Here is a 20,009-nt window from a genome sequence, read left to right as displayed (position 1 = left end):
GGTTGGGGTCTATTCATGGGGTTTTTTTTTTTTTTCATTTCAAGAAAGAATTTTGACTATCGCCTTGTTCTTAAGATAAATTATTCAAAGAAAGAACTTCTGATGAAATCAAAAGATCTATGTTTGTATGAATCCAATAATACAGTTTAATTAGGCTCTACTTTCTTCTATCACAGTTCATATTTTATTTTCTCCTACCAGGCATAACCTCAACTCAGTCTAATATTGTCTGTTCTCTGCATCTCCAAATAAATCACCCAGGAGCAATGCAGAGTTGTTTTATTTCTCCTTCTCTTCTTCATCTTCATTTTACATTCCCCACATGCGCTTATTCATCCCAACTCTGTGGCTAATGCTTGTAATCCTCCTCGTCAAGCAGGGACAGCAGTTACTCCATTAGCAGGGTTTCTCATGTTGATGTCAGGCAGGCCATTGGTTTGCAAGGGAATCTTGTTAGGGTTCTTATTGACATTGTGTTTCATTAACTTGATTAATGACATCTATTGGGGCATGCTCCACAGTAATCAACATCTCTGCAGAGAGAAGGGCTGTCTGCAGTCAAGGATGGGCCTCTCTGGGCTTCTTCTGCCCACACTTGACTGGCCTCTCTGTGTCCTGTTCGTTTCTTAAAGGCTGCTTTCAAAAAGAGACTCATATTTATAAATACCAAAATAGTAAGCAGTAAGAGACCACGAAGTACACTCCAGATGACCATTATGAGCTTTCCATTTCAGAAACTGTTTGTGATCCAGAAAACAGGCCCCTGAAATTAAGGAAATAAAGCACCTTGTGTCCATATCAGCTGGGAATACATCATTTAAGGTGTTCTTACCAAACTATTGTCAAAATACACTTAGTGTTTATTCTATAGCTCATTATCTTACCTCCTATTTAAATATTATTGCAAGATGCACATTGCCATATGAAAAACTATTGGAGTGCTATTGGGACATTGTCTATGTAAGCAGTTCAAGGACGACATACACATTCTCGCACATCTGATGTTTCCTCGAGTGGTTTTCCAAAGCAAAATCATTTCTTTTTCTATCTTTGTGTATCGTCCATCTCTTGTACAGTGTCTCTCCCTGTAAGACGGATCACATCCTGGGTCAGTACATGGGATATGAGAAGCTGCTCACCTCAAGTACCCCACAAAGAGGAAAACTTAAGGACACCAATTCCCAGCTTTAGGATACTGTATGCCAACAAAGAGACACACAAAAAGAGATAAAATAAACAAATAAATAAATAAAAATCCACCTGGAATTCATATTTACCTTGTATCAACTGCTTTTTATCAGCATTGTACTGAGTTATATTTGTGGGCTCTCTTAAGGGGGAAAGCTGTGTTGGTATAACTCCAAGCAGGAGGCTGCTGGGCTGCCAGGGTTGTTGCTGTGGGATCTGACTCAGAAAATGTGCCTTTTCCGCTTATTTTCTTGGTACATTTAGCTCAAAACAATGCTATCTGGCAAAGTAAGTGCACAAGTGCAGCAGTTAATTCATGGCAGTGTATTTGCAATATATATCAATATAAAATCTTTCCACTGTCAAGAGATTTGCTGGTTTAATACTGTTTGAGTGCGCCATGGAGAACATTTCAATTAAGAGATCAAACTGATATAATCACTTGGCAGGAAAATATCTAATAACTAATATTGGTTGCTTTTTCAGAGCCAATTACTTTGATTTGATAGTCTTGGTTGGGGAGATGTGTATCCAGTCAGAGCTGGAACTGACCTGGAATGAACTAAACAATGAAAACTATGACAAAGGCCTGGCAAATTTTTTATACGTGGATAAAAGTAGAAAGGCAAAGGGTTGGTGTAATCAGTCACTACAAAGAACAAAACAACCGCCAATAGAGTGCAAGGTACCACAGGTTACACCTGCAACAAACAATTATTGTCATCGGATCTGACAGACATTATCATGATTAATCACTTCATAAATCGTAAGATAAAGCGCCTAATGTGCAAAATTTCCTTCGAGTCCAACAAAACTTCATCCATACAACACGCCAAAACCTGATGATATTCAGTTTACCATCACACATTCACATTAAAATCAATTAATCCTTTAAAAATAAATAAATGTCAAAACAGGGAAATCTTTTTTTTGGATTTAAAAAAGACAAACCAGTGTCAAAACATAAGCTGATATTTCATGTTGACTGATTGTTTGGTGACTGATTAATCAACTAAAGCTATGTTGTCACAGTTTTAGCTATGTTCACACTACCAGCCCAGCTTATTGCATAACCAGAACATATCCGGATTGATTTTAGGAAGTCTCAGTCAGCCTGATTTCAATTTTAGTAAATCACAAATTTTTGTCCAGCACGACACACAATGGTGACATCAAATCCAGAAAGATGGAAGTACATCAGAGTCGCTATGCAGAATCCAGGCTGCTACTAGCAGAGTGGTCTGGAAGACAACACAGAGAACAACAGAATGTGGACAATCACTGTGACTTGACTAGTGTTCACTTGGAGAGCAAGACAATTGATCACGCCATAGCAACCAGCATTACTGGCGGCTATGGCGGTACCATAGCAACCTATGTAGATATTAGGTGACTTCTGTATCCAGTTAACCGATCTGATCACTAACAAATAATAGTAATGACACTTTATTTTTCAGATCTGATAAATAGAAATAAGATTTGCCTAATTTGCCTGCTGTCTGGACATAAGTGTATCTAAATCTATTGGAGATAAATACATCAAATTTTGTATATTTGGACTAACCCAACAAAAGAGATATTAATTAGTTAACTAATGATTAACAAGGAATATAGTGAGGAAGTTATTGTTGTTGTTAATATTCATATCATGTTTCTCTATCATGTTAATAAAAGATACAGATTTTGTATGACTGAAAGTATAAAAAGGCTCTTCACATTGCAATGGGCTCAATATATCTTTGCAGATACAGGGCAAGGATTTATTCAAAGTCTTTTCTGCAAACTAAGAATATTCCAGACCAAACTCTCCACAGAGAAGTTCCATGCTGAATGTATTCAAATATATTTGTGGCTTGGAATGTGTTCAAATATCATTTCTTCATTACTGTTGGTTTCCACAAGCCTTATGTCTGTAAGTGATGCGCATATAATAATTCTGTACAGCAAATGAGTTCCACGATTTGGAAACAGGACAAAAAGTTATTTAAAATGACAGAAATTTACCCTGCATAGTTCTACCGTTGTCTTTGATTACAATGAACGTGACCTCTAGGTTGTCCTTGAGTCTAAATCATGCAGCGGTGCAGTATGGATGACACTGTAAGTTACTGACTGTGTTTTTATTGTTTTCTCACATTCCCACATGTGACACTATCAAAAAATTGCACCTCAGTTTGGGTTATGTATTTCACTTATCAGATGCGATCTGTCTATCCTTGTAAACTATTTTACGAGACATGCATTACCTGATTTTTCTGCCTTGATAAAATCCTGAGCATGTTTGACCCAGCATCAGTTTTTTTCCATCCCTAAGCTATGCCTGATGTCTGCCCAACCGATTAAGTGATCAGAGAGTGACAGACATAATTAATGAGCAACCACAGCCAAGCTCGTCTCATTCTGTCCACGCACAGTGCAAACCAGAGACATGACTGGGGCACCTTTAAGTCTTATCCTTTAATCTCGTACTTAGCCAACCACAACACTCCTTGGGAACTCATTCAGTCGAGTAATTTTTTGAAAAAAGGTAAACGCAAAAAGAGGGTGATGAAAAAATGTTAATACCTCTAATGTGGGAGAAATTCTGTTCATTAAACTCAGCATCATTTTCTCTCTCCACCACAAAATGCTGATAGAGCCTATACATTTAGCTCCTGAGTTGATTTTCTAACAGACCGAGATCTGTCACTCCCAAAACTTGATCACCATTCCCAAAACAACATGACTGTTGCAGTGTACTACAGCGGTATACATTGATCATTAGGAAAATCAATTATGTCTTGTATAGTCAGGTTATAACTGAAAGAATGAGGCAGTTTGACATTTGATACATCATTGTGACAGTCTTAGGTTAAAAGTAGGTAAGATTCTGGCACTGCAAGAAAGGAGACATTGCTAGTTCCAACATACTTTTCATTTATTTTATTTGGCAAAGAAAGTTATCTTTAACAAATGCCAAGAACAAATAGTTATTCACGGTCACTAATGTAATGTAATGGGCAGTCACAGTCAGGCAACTTTGAGTAGCCCTGGAGGTCACTGGTAAGCACTACATGTCTGTCAGACAACTCCAATTCCTTGTCGGGTCTCTTCATAAAGTGCGGGGATTACCGTGATAAAACAACACATGTTGCACAATGCTTGCACACTGTCACACTTTTGTCTACAACTTTCTTACCGCCGTCATCATAGGTCACTCTAAATGCAAAGTGGTCCCATACAGCAGACCCATATAGCACTGCTGGTGCAACTTCTAGCTCCGACTCTTTTCCACTCACCATGCCCACAAACTTCTCCACAACTGACCCAAAGATACTCTATTACTAACTGCTACACCGCTTTGCTTCTTCTTCTTGTTTACTGGTGGTGGGCATCCAGCTCAGTACTGCCATATGCTGCCCTGGAGTGTACACGCTTTGCCTCATTAGTTAATGAGAAAAAGAAGTTGCGCATGCTTATGAACCAAACGCGACACACATCAGCGGCTGCTTTGCAACTTGGCGGACTACTTCGGACTTTGGTCCTTAGACAATGCAAGCTGTGTAAGCGGTTAGTTTACCGTTCCACCACTAGCAACATGAGGGCACATCTCAAAAATGTGCAGCAAAATGAGCATGCCATGATGTGTGGGACTCAAATCAAAGAAATGTATAACAGCACCTAATGCAATTACCCAATTATCTGTCCCTGACCTGCTTCCTATCTGACTTTGTTGCTCTTTATACTACTTCACCTGACTTCCTCCTTTGCGGCCGTAATAATTACAGCAGTCAATGGGTCACTGCCTAAAAGAAACGTAAAGAATGGGTGGTAATAAACTGATTTCACACAATCTATACAATCAATTTCTCTTGACTAGGACGGGCTGGTCAGATCTTGTGGTTGGTCTTGTGTTTTACTGAAATTAATAACTTTGAAGTGTACTCAAAGTTCTAATGCTGAAACCTAAATTACATTTTGAAAATAGCACAAATGTAGCACAAAAAATATTTGTACTCATTATTTCAGGTATTAAATCAACACTATGTATAAATTAGCAATTTGTGCGATGTGGCGCCCCCCACAGTTTCTGAGTGCAACCACCACTGTTTGTAAATGCAAATCCCAGGTCTGTAACAATTTGTCAGTCGCAACGTAGGTGCTAACTACAAACAAAACTTACGTCATAACATGTTATGTGTTGAAAACTTGTATGTTGAAGTAAACATGTATTTAACGCTGTTATCCTACCCTCTTACTGAAGTTACACACTTCAGAAGTGATGGGGGCGGAGTGGCTGAAACAGAGCTACCATTCCTCCTATTACAAGACACTGTACCATCAAAATGATTCTGAAGCTGCCATTTTAAGGCATTTTAAGGCTGCCATTTTAAGGTCATAATGTTGTTGTCAAAAAGAACTCCACAACAAACTCTAACATGCTGTCAGCCTGTCATGTTATCCTACCTACTTACACATTCAACAGATACAGAGAAATATGAGCATCCCGTTGGAGTCAATCTTCTCCCTCTCCTCAGAAAACATCTGCTAGATGCTCAGCTTGGTTACACAAACACTAGTTTCACTCGGCCTTCTGCAGTTTCTGGGGAGGTAACATTAGTTTGCCTGTCTGAGCTCTGTGCTTTGGAAAAAGACTGCCTGCAGTTTGTTTTGGTGGTTTTGGTGATGAGCACCATGGCACTAAAATATATAGTTCTTGTTTGAGCCAGAGACCCAAAACAGTAAGTTCAAAAACACCCTGCTACACTCGACACAAAAAAATAATCAGAATTTTTCAGTTGTTATCCGACTCTGACAGAACAGGAAAGCTTTCAGTTATCAACTGTGACAACAACCTCGTAACTGCTCGTGTTTCACTCACACTGTCAGGGCTCGATAGTGCGAGCATTTCACTGCACTTGTGAGCGAAAGTCAGTGTGAGTGTGAAAATGTGAAGCGTTATTTTGGGGCACAGGTGCAACGGACTCTGAGCTCTGACACCTAGACTGGCAAGACGGATATATTTGTTGAGCTGTTCTGTTTTCTCTCCTCTTTCTTGCCTAGCACAGAGTGGTGTACAACACATTCAGGTAGCAGCTTCTCATTTTTAGCCGGTCATGGCCATGAATTCACAAGTTAGCTGTTAATAATTAACATGAATTCCAAAAGTATGTTGATTAGAGGCAAAAGTGAATTGAACTTTTTATCTGTAGTGCCACTAATAATGAGTGTAGAGCAAGTGTCAAGCCCTGACTTTGCGTGCGTAGTTTTGGCCTGGACTGTTTGTTTGGATGCTTTGGTCTATTTCGTTGCCATGTAGAAATTTACAGTAAGCATCAGATAGTGTTTACTGCTGTGAATACTGTGAAGTAATGTTTAGAGCTGCAATAATTTTAAATATCGATTAACCCGCTGATTATTTTAACAATTAAACTGATTAACACTTTAGTCGATAAAATGTCAAAACATTGAGAAAAGATGCAATCCCAAAGTGCATACATCAAATTGCTTCTTTTGTCAAACCAACAGTCCAAAATCCAAAGACCTTTCGTTTACTATCGTAAATGACAAAGAAAAACAGCAAATTCTCACATTTAAGTAGGTAAAATTGGCAAACGATTGACATTTTGGTTAAAAAATGACTGAAATAATCAATCATGTCATAAGAGTTGCCAATCAATTTTCTTTCAATCCACTTATTGATGATATGACATTTCTGTGTAATTGTGATTTATTGTGGGGGATGTCATTCTTTCTTTTATTGTGTGTCCTAAAAAGGCTTTTTTGTTTACCGACAATGTGGCTTAACCATTTACATAAAAGATAAATTAATACAATTTTAAATAGCACTGTAGATTATACAGCAGTATTGTGTCAAAACAGGGATTAGTTTATGAGAAAAGTTGAGGAAGGCTGCAGTGAATCTTTGTATATCATCATGCTTTAAAGCCATTCACATCTTAAGCAAATGTTTATTTATAACAAACAGAAATCCTGTGCTCGTTTCAGGCTGTACTGGGATGATACATGTTAAAGTTTGTAATCGACCTTTAGCTGTTTGCATGTCCCAGGATCAAATCTAACATATGACCTTACTAATTGATTTTTACTTGCATGTCTGCAAGCTTCACCGATTTTTCGCGTGTACAGAAAGTTCGCTGGGAATAATATCTTCCCACGCCTGGTGCAAGACAGGCAGAAATGATATATGAGGCCAAGTGTACTCACCATCCTCCCGAGACTTCTGGATGAAAGCATCGACGCCGCTCTCTCCGTAGTTGCCCTCGGAAGCCACTGTGGAGACGTAGTTCCAGCGCATGGCCTTTACAATGTCCACCATGGCCTGGGCCTGGTAGGTGTCTGGCGGTACCACGCGTGAGAAGAAGTCGTAGCGGGTGTTGTCACTGAGCTCTGGAGCTGTGGAGGCGTAGCTCACTTGGGGGATCTGCAGGGGGGAATATTGATAATATTATAAGTTTCAAAACAGTAATGGGAAGGGAATGCAAAAGGGAAGAAGTCACCTTTCAGCAACAAAGAAATTCAAATTGCTTTATATAAGACACAAAGGCATCAAGAAAGATATAAAACAAACATAAATCTATATTAAAACAGACAATAGGGTAAAATAAAAAGATTAAATAAGAATAAATAAAGTTAAAAAAGAAGGGGATAAGTTACACAGGAGAGTAAATATTCCAGTGCAGCTACAGTGTAGTGGAAGATACGCACAAATTCGATTTAAAAAAAGGGGCTGGCAAACACAAAAGTCTCTTGCCTTCATTTGACAAAAGTTTGGGAGTTTGTTTCATATATGTGGGGCATAAAAACTAATAGCTGCTACTCTGTGTTTAGTTTTGTCTCAGGGGAGCGTAAGCAGACCTGTTCCAGACGATCTAAGAGGTCTGGACGGTTCATAACAGAGCTGCAAAATTCTTTCACAAACAGGAAGCCACACTAACGATCTGAGAACTAGAGTGATGTGATCCACTTTGCTGGTTTCAGTTAGGGCTCTAGCAGCAGCAGTCTGATTACCCTTTCACAATGGACCAAAAAATCTTTTGTCATCAGAAAAGGGTACAATCGGCATTCCTTCCAAAGTCAAATGACTCTGCAGTAGTCAAAAGCATATATCAGCTCCAGCTACAATAGGTAGTGATGGAAACACCTGGGTGGACAATTTAATTCTAATTTACAGCCCTTGACAATGTTACAGAAGTAAAGTAACTACTGTAACATTGCCACTGGCCTCTGAACTGCTTTGTACTGTTCCTTGTTTTCCAGCGAGTTTGTGACATCCAAGGAGGCACAACAGAAAAGAAAAAAATCAAACTCAACAACTGGCAATGTGAAAGGAGTCAATACGCAGTCAATACACACCTTAATTTTGGTGTAAAGATCTGATCAACCTTTCACAGAGACCCATGAAGATACCATTACAATAGCGAATACATTGAAATGTTAGTTGTCAATTAAGTCCTTTAATTGTTGAAATGTTCTTGAGGTGATCATTAGGCTTATTTAATAATGATCTTAATGTGGCTATCAAGATTTAGGTCGGAGTCCATGATGGCGCCATGATTTCGGGCTTAGTTTGTGATCTTCAACGTTGGCCATGGAAGCTAAGCGCAGACTTTCAATCATCCTGCTTTGGCTCCACAAACAATCAGGCCCATTTCCTTTTAATCTTGAAAATACTGTAGATATTAGACCCAGATTTTCAGGGAGAGGTCTGATGGCATCCAACAAGCTGTCGTCCTTTTGAGACTCAAAACAGAGCAACTGATCCTGAACCCCCGCCGAGCCTTTTAACACCCTGCCTCAGTGCTCCCTTATGCTGCAGCCGGCTGGCCAGGTCACAAGCTGAGATGATGGGAATGTCAGACTCCTGAGTACAGGTCACTTGCTAAACATAAAAGGTCTCTTAGCATCTTATCATCGTATGTTATACACAGAGCAGAACAGTGCCCTCTTAGCTGTAGCTTCTTTCTGTGATAAAAATAGTAGAAAAGAAACGTAATTTTATGGGTTTTTTTAATCATATTTTTGACATTTTCCATTGCCTCAGGGTTCACAGTGGTAGCTTTTAGAATAGTAAAGCTTTATAAATGCAAGACCTTGCATCATGGCAGGCTTCTGTTGCTCCCACTGCTCCAAAGATTTTACTGATGTGTGTGCATGAAAAAGAGCAACATTACATAAGAAACTTAAATAAGAAATAAATAGGTCAGCTAAAGCACAAAGCCTTTTCTTGAGTGACCATAATGGTAGAATGTTGGTGGTGGTTGTGTTTCTCAGCACAGGGTTTTTTTTTTGTTACGGGATTGCACAGTGTCAGTTTTTGTAATGGGTAAACCATGTTCCTGAAAATAGATTTTTTTTTTCCAGTGATTCACAAAACAGAAGGCATGGGTGTTTCCTGGTAATGATACACAATGTGTCTTTTTGATGAGGCACAGTCGTCATGTTTTTGTGTCTCTAAACAGAATGACGAGTAGGTGTGCTCAGCGAAACATTATCCTGATGAAAAACAGCCCTGTTTTCAATCTAGATGCCTCTTTGCCACATGCAGCATTTCATTATCACAGACTGCACATCGCACACGCACAGGCACACACATAGACACACAGATAACCCTTGATATTAAACATCTGACTTCAGGGCGACCTCCTCTCACCAAGATGAACAGCACTGTGGCCTGACTCTCTTATTTGTGTAAAAATATATAAATAAACTCGAGTTTTATCTGGACTTTATCCCTTGGCCACAGATTGTCTGTGATACAGTGCATACACAGAGACTACAGGATAGAAAAGAAGAAATAAAAAACATGTAGATGATGGTTAGTTTGTGCTTTATGCCACATTTTGTGTTAAAAATATTAATGCACCACAATAAGAGTTAAAAAAAAGTATTTAATTATTTAGCTACAAGTCTTGTATATGAGAACCTAAATGGCCATATGGCACCTATATTAACAGGTGTTTGACAGGACCAGATAGCAGAAAAGGTGTAACACAAGAAATGAAATGATATGGCTCTTCTGAATCCAAATCCTTTCACTGTGTGGGGGCTAAAAATTGGATCAGCTTTTCAAAACTTTTGTATTTACTTAAATAATAATAACAAGAACGTTTCACATCAACGGTGGTGCATGTAGATGCTGCAGCGGGTAGCTCCTTCAAATTTTGCTTCATTTTTGTATTTTTAAACTACCAATTTTTTGGGCTGAAAGATATATAGCCTAGCCTATAGCCGGCAGAAATAGCTTTATCAGCACTGGAGAAGAAAGTGCAGATTTTGGATTAAGTGCAGCAGACTTTGAGACAATCACTGCCCATAGCATCGTTTGACCAATGCCAAGAAGGAGTAGAGGAAGATAGTTCTGATAAGAGCCACGTTAACCAGCTTAGATTTAAGGCAGCTCCTGGCTAATGTCCTGTAGCAGGAAAATGAAATGGACAAAATTGGATTCAGGCTGGCCAAACAATAGGAAATCAGAAACCATTCCAGAGACCTGTCTCTACCACAACATCCTGGGTCAAGCTGTGGCACTCAATGCGCCGACCTTGTTTCCGAGCCGAGAGAGCGCAGGTCTAAAGTGGTACAAGGAGAGGTGGACTCTGAGTTTTGAGCATGGATGCTTGGTGCTCACACGCAGTCAAAGTTGATCATTAGAATCTTGATGTACATCAAATGCAAAATTCTAAAAAATACAGTGCAAACGTATTTCCTGGGTGTATACATGTTTCTGTATGTATAGATGCTTATAGCCTATATCACTGTATATATGTTATCCCGATCTATCATTTCATTATGCAACTCTGTGTATGACCACCATGAAAATATGTGTGTGTGTGTGTGTGTGTGTGTGTGTGTGTGTGTGTGTGCGTGTGTGTGTATACACACATATACACACATATATAAATATATATATAATACATATGCAGATTTTCTAGACATGAAAGAAAAAAAAAATGTTCTCATTGTACATGGGGTTTGTTTGGCTTGGTTGTTTTGTCTGGGTTGGTTTGAAATGTATTCATGAAGACAGGTTAGAGTCCAGAGTCACTGAGGTACTTCACTTCAGTACTGAGACCTTAAGCTGATCCCCCAAGCGTGCCTCAGTGGCAGGTAAACATAATAATATGGAAACCATTATGATGGAACTAAGTGTATTCATGGCCTGGGAATTTTGAGAGCTTAACAAAGCTTAACATTCTACTTATGGAGGTTTTTTAAGGATTTTAAAAAGACATTTTCATGTAACTCGAAGGCTCCTTCAGAAATATACACATTATTAAACTGAGAGAAACCAGGCAGGGTGGTCTGCTGAATATTGGATAAGTTTTAAATATGCACAACATGATGCATACTGATTAAGGTCTAGGTCATCTTGTTATTTACCTTGAATCTGAATTGAACAAAAGTTTGTTATTTGAAGGTCCACCCATAGAGAATAGATTACAAGTATAAGTATGTTCGCCAGCCTGGCATGTGACTTTCTCAGCTCTGACACCCCACATGTTCTCTGCTAAGGGCGCAGCTGAGTGCAAAGCTGTTTAATTGTTGTGAGTATTAACAAGTACATTTCTGGGCCAGGAATAGCAGATTTCTGTAACACTGTGTCAGTTGTTGTGAAGCTGACAAGTTGCTGTTTGCTCAGATAGAGGTGCAAATATTCCATCATGTCCAGAATACTGCATGATCTCACTTGTCTACGTTCATTCGTGATGTTACCACTTGGCACCTAAATTTGATAGTGCAGTGTGAAAAAAACATATTTCAATAATTTAAAAAACAAGTTACGCATTTGTTGGAATTTCACATTATGCATTTCGGTGAGAATCACACCTCAGTGAAACATGATATGATGATATTTTGCAGCATCGTTCCTGCTTCTTATTCAAATTACATCTGAGTCTCAAGACTTCACTTGAATATACTCCAGCACAAATAACTCACATTAAATATGACACACTATTCCCTGAATCTAGGTGGAGATGTAAAGATATTTGGGCACACAGTTTTGTGTATCAGTCCCATCTGGGCTCTCTCTACCATTGGGAACCACATTCTGAAAAGCCTTGTTTATGATTCAAATTTTGCCCCATTGATATCAAGACATTTGATTGTAACATTGTTCAAATGATCAATTAGGTCCTAAAGCCTCTATGAAAATCACAATTTGGCAAAGAAATATTGTATTGCATCCCTTTATATTTTACAGCACCATTTAAGACCTTTTAGTGACTGTCTGGTGCCACATTTATCTCAACTGCTGTTTGCTTTGTTGAGCATCCTGTTGAGATGAGGAGCAACTTAATGATGATAATGTTGGGACCCGAGGTTGAGGTGCAGTACTTTCTGTGCAAATTATGCTGGAATACAAAATAGCTGACTCTATTTGCATCTGTAATTCAGACACCTGACAGATCTTTGCAACCTGCAGTGCAGACCAAATGCAGAGCATCTGCTACAATCAACTTTCACATGAAAAATATGGATGGGTAAACAGAGTTTATACTTCCTCACTACTTGGCAATCCCATTTCACCACAGAGGAACTCTGACTTTCAAAATAGATAAGCTGTGTTCCTTTATGTCTCACATGTAAATACACATACACTGTATATATGAGTGACATACTAAACTAAGAAACCAGTGACTGCATTCCAATTTCAAAACACTCAATTTAAAAACAAATCCTGATAATTATTACAAACATAATAAAAGGAAATGAGACATTTGCGCTGTAATTAAAGTTTAAACAATTCATGGATTAACTGATTGGTCAGTCAGCACAACATTAATCAGCAAAAATGTTGATCAACGGTCTGAGGAACCCCATAGAGTTTTCGCTATCATTGCACTGTGTTTTCTTTATAGGTCTTGTTTGTATCATGCCTGCGCATGAGAACATGTACACACACTATGGTTTCACACTATTCTAGCAATTTTACAGGTGGTGGTAATATGGCAAGTTACACAGAAATGTGTCACCAAAGGCTGGGAAACAGAACACAGCTAGCTAGTAAACACGGATGTAATCAAATGCAGTTTTCAAACTTCAAACAACAAAGTTGTATGTCGAAGGAAAATGATTCAGCATGTTTGATAGGCCTCAAGGATGATTACAATGTTTTATAGTGAACACTTTAGATAATCCCAAATGAATCCAAATTAATTGTTCATCAAAATTAAAGCACTAAATCATATCAGAGCTTAAAATAACTATATCATTTTTTCTCTACTTAGTTTTAGCTCTTATTGTAATTGGCACATATTTTTCATCAGATTTCTTCAAACAGAATAAAGTATTTTCTAACTCAAGGACAGGAATGATTGCACAGTAAATTGTCATATCTGTGGTTTACTTTCTTTCATTCACATGCTTCTTAAACCTTTGTGTTTTAACAATGTGCTTTGTGTTTCACTACAGGAGAGAAATATTAATTTCATCACTATGTACTGTATAAAAACGTAGACTGTTCACTCACAACATGAAGAATGGCACTTTCTATTGGGTTTTCTGTAGAGGTCTCTTGCAAAAAGTTGGAGTTCTCCCCTGACATTTTAAACCACTAAAAAATATCTCAGGTATGTTTAACTCTAGTTACCCCTCAGGTAAATCTTGAATACTACTTGAAAAGACTTCCTCTAATTTGCACCTTAACAATGGACTGAATTTCAGAGGGTAGTAAAATCTAAATATTTCACCCCATTGGCTGATTTTAAACTTTTAACTTAGAATTGATATGCTAATTTCTGCAATTGTCTGACACTTTATGGGCTTATGTCATGTCTGGTTATGTTTGTTTTCTCGCTCTCTGTCGTTTAATTTTGTATTGGCTAAGAAGTAACATTGGCTTTTTTATTAAGTTTGAGCTAAACTTGCTAAATGTTTTTGCTTCACAACATCTCTTCATGAAAAAAAAAAAAATGCTGCTAAATGAAAATTGGCCTCAAACCCCTCAAAAGCAAGGCTGCCCCCCAGCTTCCTCATTAGATTAGCATATTTTTCACACAGCAACATGAAAACATTTTGATGAAACATGGGAACATGTTTTAAACCACAGTGTGCATTGGACTGTTGACATCATCAACAATTAGCAGCTCTGCCTGCTGTCTTTAGACAAGCGTCAATGCAGAAACAAACAGAAGTGATAATCATACACCAAAACATCTGCCAGGCTACAGAGTCTAAACAGTTCAAGGTTTGCTTTTGCACTCCATGAACAGTGGGTTTTGGCTTTGTTTTGCTCTGTGTCAGAGAGCTACAGAACAGCAGAGCTCACTGTGCAAAAAGCTCCTCACTCTCGCACAGCAGGAGCTTTGTGTGTTGGCTGCAATACAGAAAGAGCTGCATTATACCTAAGAGTCAGTGGGCAAAACGGCAGTCTACACACAATATTCAGGCAGCGATAATGCCTGCAGCTTGCTGCTCCAGCTTGAAGCAGATTAGATTTACTGAAATTACAGCATCTAATTTGTGTTGTTTAACTGTATAATAGCCACTTACAATCTGCAATGAAAACAACTGTAATATTTTCTTTTCATATGACATCTGCGCAGACACAGACAATATGGACGTACATAATTATTTCATTCACAATAGCTTCTTAATTCAATTTCAGGCCTGAATAGAAATTTGGGTCTGGGCAGTGGCTGCAAACATAGAGAGAAGTCGTTTAGACTTTTGCCGTGAGGCATGGGGGGCGAACTCTTTGAGTCAAACGCACCACTCCAGTATCCAGGCTTTCTCCTTAATTGCTATCAGCTGCTGTTGACACTGAAGGGAGATTAAAGTTTCACTTTGTTACTGTCAGGGTAAGTGGAGCAGCAAATAGCTGAGCCTCCTGAATAGAAAACCAATTCCTGCATAATGATATAACAAAACAGATTCTCACTGCTCTGGGAATGAACAACGTAGCACTGAAAAACAATGGGGACATCTGGCTATGGTTCAGTCTGAAATAATATTGTATTTAGTGTCTGAATAGTGGTGGAAATAAATGTGTTATCTCAATTATTTTCTTGGACTGTCAGAAAGGCGGCACCTCATCTCTTCTGTCATCTGTGTTTGGGTGTTTATTTTGCTGCTCTGCATACTCATAATAGGTCAAGGTCAACAGTTAATTGAGCTTAAATGGTAAACTGTGCACGGTGATGCTTCCTAATTTCAGTGCAGTCAGTTACAGCCATGCAGTGTAGCCATATTGTACACTGTCAAATGTTCACCCCCCAGAGGATGATGATAAAATCTCTGAGCATGCTTCAGACCTTTTCATAATATTTCCATCTCTCAGATTTGACCTTTAATATTTTGACATTCGACTGAATTGAGAGAAGAAGGCAGAAGCCAATAACACTGAGCTCATCCCGCTTTGTCTTCCAGGCTGACATCATCTCTGCTTCAATCATGCAGATCACTCTGGGGAGCCGAACTCTCTCTGCTGTCAACTCCAGCTCTACTGAAGTGATGGCAACTCCCCAGTTCAAAGAGGATTTGTGAACCGAGCTAAACCTGCTGGTGATGTGACCATTGAGGATGAGGAAAGATGAATCGGTTGCCTCAAAATGTTTGTCCCAAAACATGGAAATCCCCCAATCTAACTCAGATCTAACCATAGAGCTAACCTTGTTTGTCAAATACTCTCCAGAAGAAATGTATACCCAACTCAGGTCAATCAAAGCTTTAGTATATGAGACAAATTGATATGATTTTCTCCAGATTATGACTTATTGTAACAGAGAAGTGTTTGCAACAACTGTTTGGACTATCACGCATGAGCTGGTGTTGTATTACTTGAGACTGTATTACTTGAGATTTCAAGACTGGTCCAGACTAGGCATGGGACCATATGAACATTTCTTGTCACGGCAAAATGATTACGATTCACAATATCATCACTATGTTCATCAAATTAAAACGGCTTAAAACTGTTATAATGGCACTCAAATCACTTGACCTGACATTTTGTAAAGAATTAATATTGTGCAAACAAAGATGGAAGTTGGAGCAGATTTTCACAAATCTGATTGTGGGGGATACCTTGGACAAGCTGTATCATCAGGCCTGGTAAGGATTTTGTAATGACTGAAAAGATATAAATGCGAAATAATCTGGAAACTATCTAGGATATCTCGAAGATACCCAGAGTCACCCAGAAAACCTAATAATTGCACAACAACTGTTTCCAGTTAGGTAGCTGGTAGAACATGGGTAAGGAGTGTTAAATAACAATGGCATGGTTGATTACAGGTCCTTGTAACTTGGTGGGTCATCTGAGTGTGGGACTTGCACTGATCCGGTCTTGGTCTTGACTTGGTCTTGATGCACTCTAGTCTTGGACGTGACTTGGTCTCAGTTTACACGGTCCTGACTACAACACTGATATCACCAACCCAGATAGTTTGAGAGTAACATGCCGTCTACCACACTGCATTTGTGTGGGTGTTCCTGTGAGCTTGTTTGTGCATGCTTGTCAGTTTTCAGTTGAATGATCTCCACTTATTGATTTCTGTGTCACACTTGTGCCCTGCATGCTGAAATCAGCTCCACATCTCTTGTCATCCCTTTGATTTTGTCTGGAATTGATGAGCCAAATGATCTTACTGTTACTGAGCAGAGCTTTGCTGACCAGAGTTTGCATGAAAGATACTAAAGACAGCAACATAAATGTTACTCGCATTAACCTGCAAACTAGACCCACTGGCTGATGTGACGCAATTCCAAGTTATGTATATATGATAGAGCCTCTTGGAGAAACTCTAGGAATTAATTGGAAAAAAGTTCCTAAAGGGAAATCGCCTTGTGCTGCAAGAAAAGCAGAACTTGCTGAACTTTTAAATGTTATCTAAACCTGTCGCAGAGACCCATAGACCTCTTAATTAGTTGTTCAATTCTTCCGCTTTATGAAGGAGGAACTCAAGTAACCCGAACAATAATGATGGATAAATAAAGTTGTCACAGTGCAGTAATATTTAATGTAGTTTATTGTTTCATCCTGTAAGAGAATGTTGTTTCTTTTTATACCAGTCAGTGATAATGGGTCAATGCTATAGCATATGTACTACAGGGTACAAATGTGTCCTGTAGAGGGGTTGAAAGTAACATATAGGTAAATATGGTTCTCTTTCACAAGGAAACCTTTCATACATTGTATGCACAACTGGACTTTTGATTGCAATCTAAACACGTAGAAACTGAAGGATAATACAGTAGGGTCCATTTTTGGATTTATGGCAAATTCAGCTGGAGATCCCTTTTAAGTTTGCTTCAAGACCGTTTTCGTTCTATGTCGATCTGGAGAAAATTTAATTCTAATGAAGAAGATTTGTTCCTTTCTTGGTGACTAAACGTTACCAAATTGACTTCGAAAGAGTTTACCCAAGTAAACAAACATGAGTAGCCTTTCTTTTAAACAAGAAACATTAGGGCTGCAACGACTTCTCACACTATTTATCAATCTACTGTTTTGTTTGATAAAAGTGTAAATACTCCGTCCAATTGCGTTTTCAAGCAGTGCTGTTGTCACAAATAAAACTAGATCTGTTTCTTTTATCATCATAGTAGCAACCAACAACAACACTACTGAATTATTTAGTCTATAATGGACACGTAACAAGCAGACAGAAACAGTCCCAGTCTGTAATTTTTCTGGGAGATTTCGTACCGGGTGGCAGACAAAATTGCACAGTAAAAGCGAAGCCAATGGTGTCATTATTCTGTAGCCATTACATTTTATAATCACCATTTACTTAGTAGTGATACCATAAAGCAAAAAAGCACGTCTTTTGCCAGTCAATTGTTTAGTTTCAGAAAATAAAAAAATTGAGAAAGGCACATCATACTGTACAGTATAGTTTGATATGATATTTGCACCTGAAAATTTAAGTTTTACAAGACTGGGACAAAACCATATCAAACTGGGGTTTGTGGTCTAATTTGTGTCAGTTCAAAGGTCCTTGACGTGAAAAAGTTTGTTTAATCTTTTTGATGAATGTTGGATTAATCATGTCCTCCGGCTGAGGCATTTCTATTTATTTTTTTTTAACTGTAGCCACCATCTGTCCAATGTGTTCAAGGTGTTTTAGTTGCCCAATGCCAGCAATGCCTTAACCATATTTCAGTATACTGTATTTTCAACCTTCATCACACTGAAGTTGCCACATGCACACATTGTATAAATGTAGTAATCATATCATTTTCTGCTGTGATAATTTGATAGTTAGAGGTAGGGTAGAAGCACCTTGGAGGTATTTGGGAGCTTAATGGTTAAAGCACATGTCACATAATCACAACATTGCCACGGACTGCTGTTGAACTGTCCAAAAATATCCTAAAAAATAATCTTAAGAATCACTTTCAGGAGCAGTACCTCTACAGCGTTTATATCAATAAGTTCAAATCAATTAAAAAAGTCCTTACCTTTTGCTTTTACCAAAAAATATTCCAAAAAAACACATTTGACATCACTAAAACCTGGCTAAAAACTCTCAATGTCAAAATACAACCACAATGCGGTGTTTGGTGGTCTGTGCTCAAAGTTCAAACTCTGTCACAAGGGTTCTTTCAGGTCTCTTTGGATATTGAAGATGCTCCAAGGTTCTTTGAGGCATTTCTCATCTGTTCTAAACATAGCACCCCCCATCTGTTAAAGACTATAAGACCGAGTGTGTGAGGAATCGACTTCCTGCTATCTGGGTCTCTATCTCTCTACTCTCCTCTCTGTGTTCACCAGACACTGCACCTTTGGTGACCCTTTATTCAAGATGCTGAACAAAATACAACCGAGTCCGTTGATGGTACATAAGAGGACTGACTGCTGTTTTAAATAAGCCAAAAACAAGTTAATGTACTCACTATAGTGCGGACGAGGACTGATTTTCCCCCAAAATCCACAGTATGATCTCTGTGTGTAATCATGTGAACACAGACGAGCACTTCAAATTTTTTGTGAAAACAGGATGAGTCTATCTCTAATGTGACCACAGAGGATGTTTCTGCAGCACCATTTTTGGCAGCTCACTGTGTCACAGTCAGTTCTGGTCCTGTCCTACAGATCCATCATTGAAAGCATCCTCACGCCATCCATCACAGTCTGATATGGCTCTGCCTCCCACCACTCCAAGGGAAGCGTGTCATTCAAACCTCTGAGGGGGGTTTTAGAGACCTGGCTGCACTGCATCACACGCACATACACCTGCACTAGAACAGGGTGAGGTAAAAGGCAAGGAAGATTTTTGCCGACGGGGACAGCCACCTGTTTGGTTTACTTAAATCACATGGGTGGACACTCTTCTTTTCAAACATGAGAGTCAAAATGCAGAGATTGCTGACACTTCACACTTTAAATATTTACATCATAGCTCCAGGCTTTAGACTGCATTTAGATGTAACTGAAGAGGGTGATGTCTAGGATTTTATATCATAAAGGTACACCATATATAAGCCTAGAAGCAGTCGTCAATTTTCTGTAAATAGCACCTTTTGATAAGGCAACATGGCAAACTAATGCGTGACTACTTCACAGACATAATGAAGAATGTGGACATTTTTTTGTGCCGAAGAAACAAAAAACATATTCCTGAAGTAATTTAACTACATTTCTACTTTTTTTTAACTTTTAACTTTAACTTTGACTGCATTAGTTACATCTAGGAGTATCTTGTAAACTGACAACTAGATGTTCTGTTTTAATTCCAATGACGTTTTTCTTAATGAAATATTTTTAAAGAACACATAAGGTTGAAATACTTTAAGTCTTTTAAAAGAAACTAAACATTTATAATTTTATGTACTGTAAAATGTAACCGCTACAAAATAAATCTATTGAATTT

At 38.5% G+C, this 20,009-nt stretch overlaps 1 protein-coding gene across 2 annotated transcripts in view; it reads right to left on the bottom strand.

Annotated features, from left to right (window-relative positions):
- Nucleotides 1-20,009, bottom strand: part of LOC115583949 (metabotropic glutamate receptor 4-like) — a 217,676-nt gene that overhangs the window by 96,539 nt on the left and 101,128 nt on the right. For both annotated transcript variants that reach the window (XM_030421234.1, XM_030421235.1), the window contains exon 3: nt 7,396-7,612. In XM_030421234.1, the coding sequence (XP_030277094.1) occupies nt 7,396-7,612 (217 nt within the window). The remainder of the gene's footprint in view (nt 1-7,395; nt 7,613-20,009) is intronic.

The sequence above is a fragment of the Sparus aurata genome, chromosome 6, assembly GCF_900880675.1.
Source record: "Sparus aurata chromosome 6, fSpaAur1.1, whole genome shotgun sequence".
Classification (NCBI taxonomy): domain Eukaryota; kingdom Metazoa; phylum Chordata; class Actinopteri; order Spariformes; family Sparidae; genus Sparus; species Sparus aurata.
The sequence above is the reverse complement of the archived record's forward strand: the minus strand, read 5'-3'. Positions and strand labels throughout refer to the sequence as shown.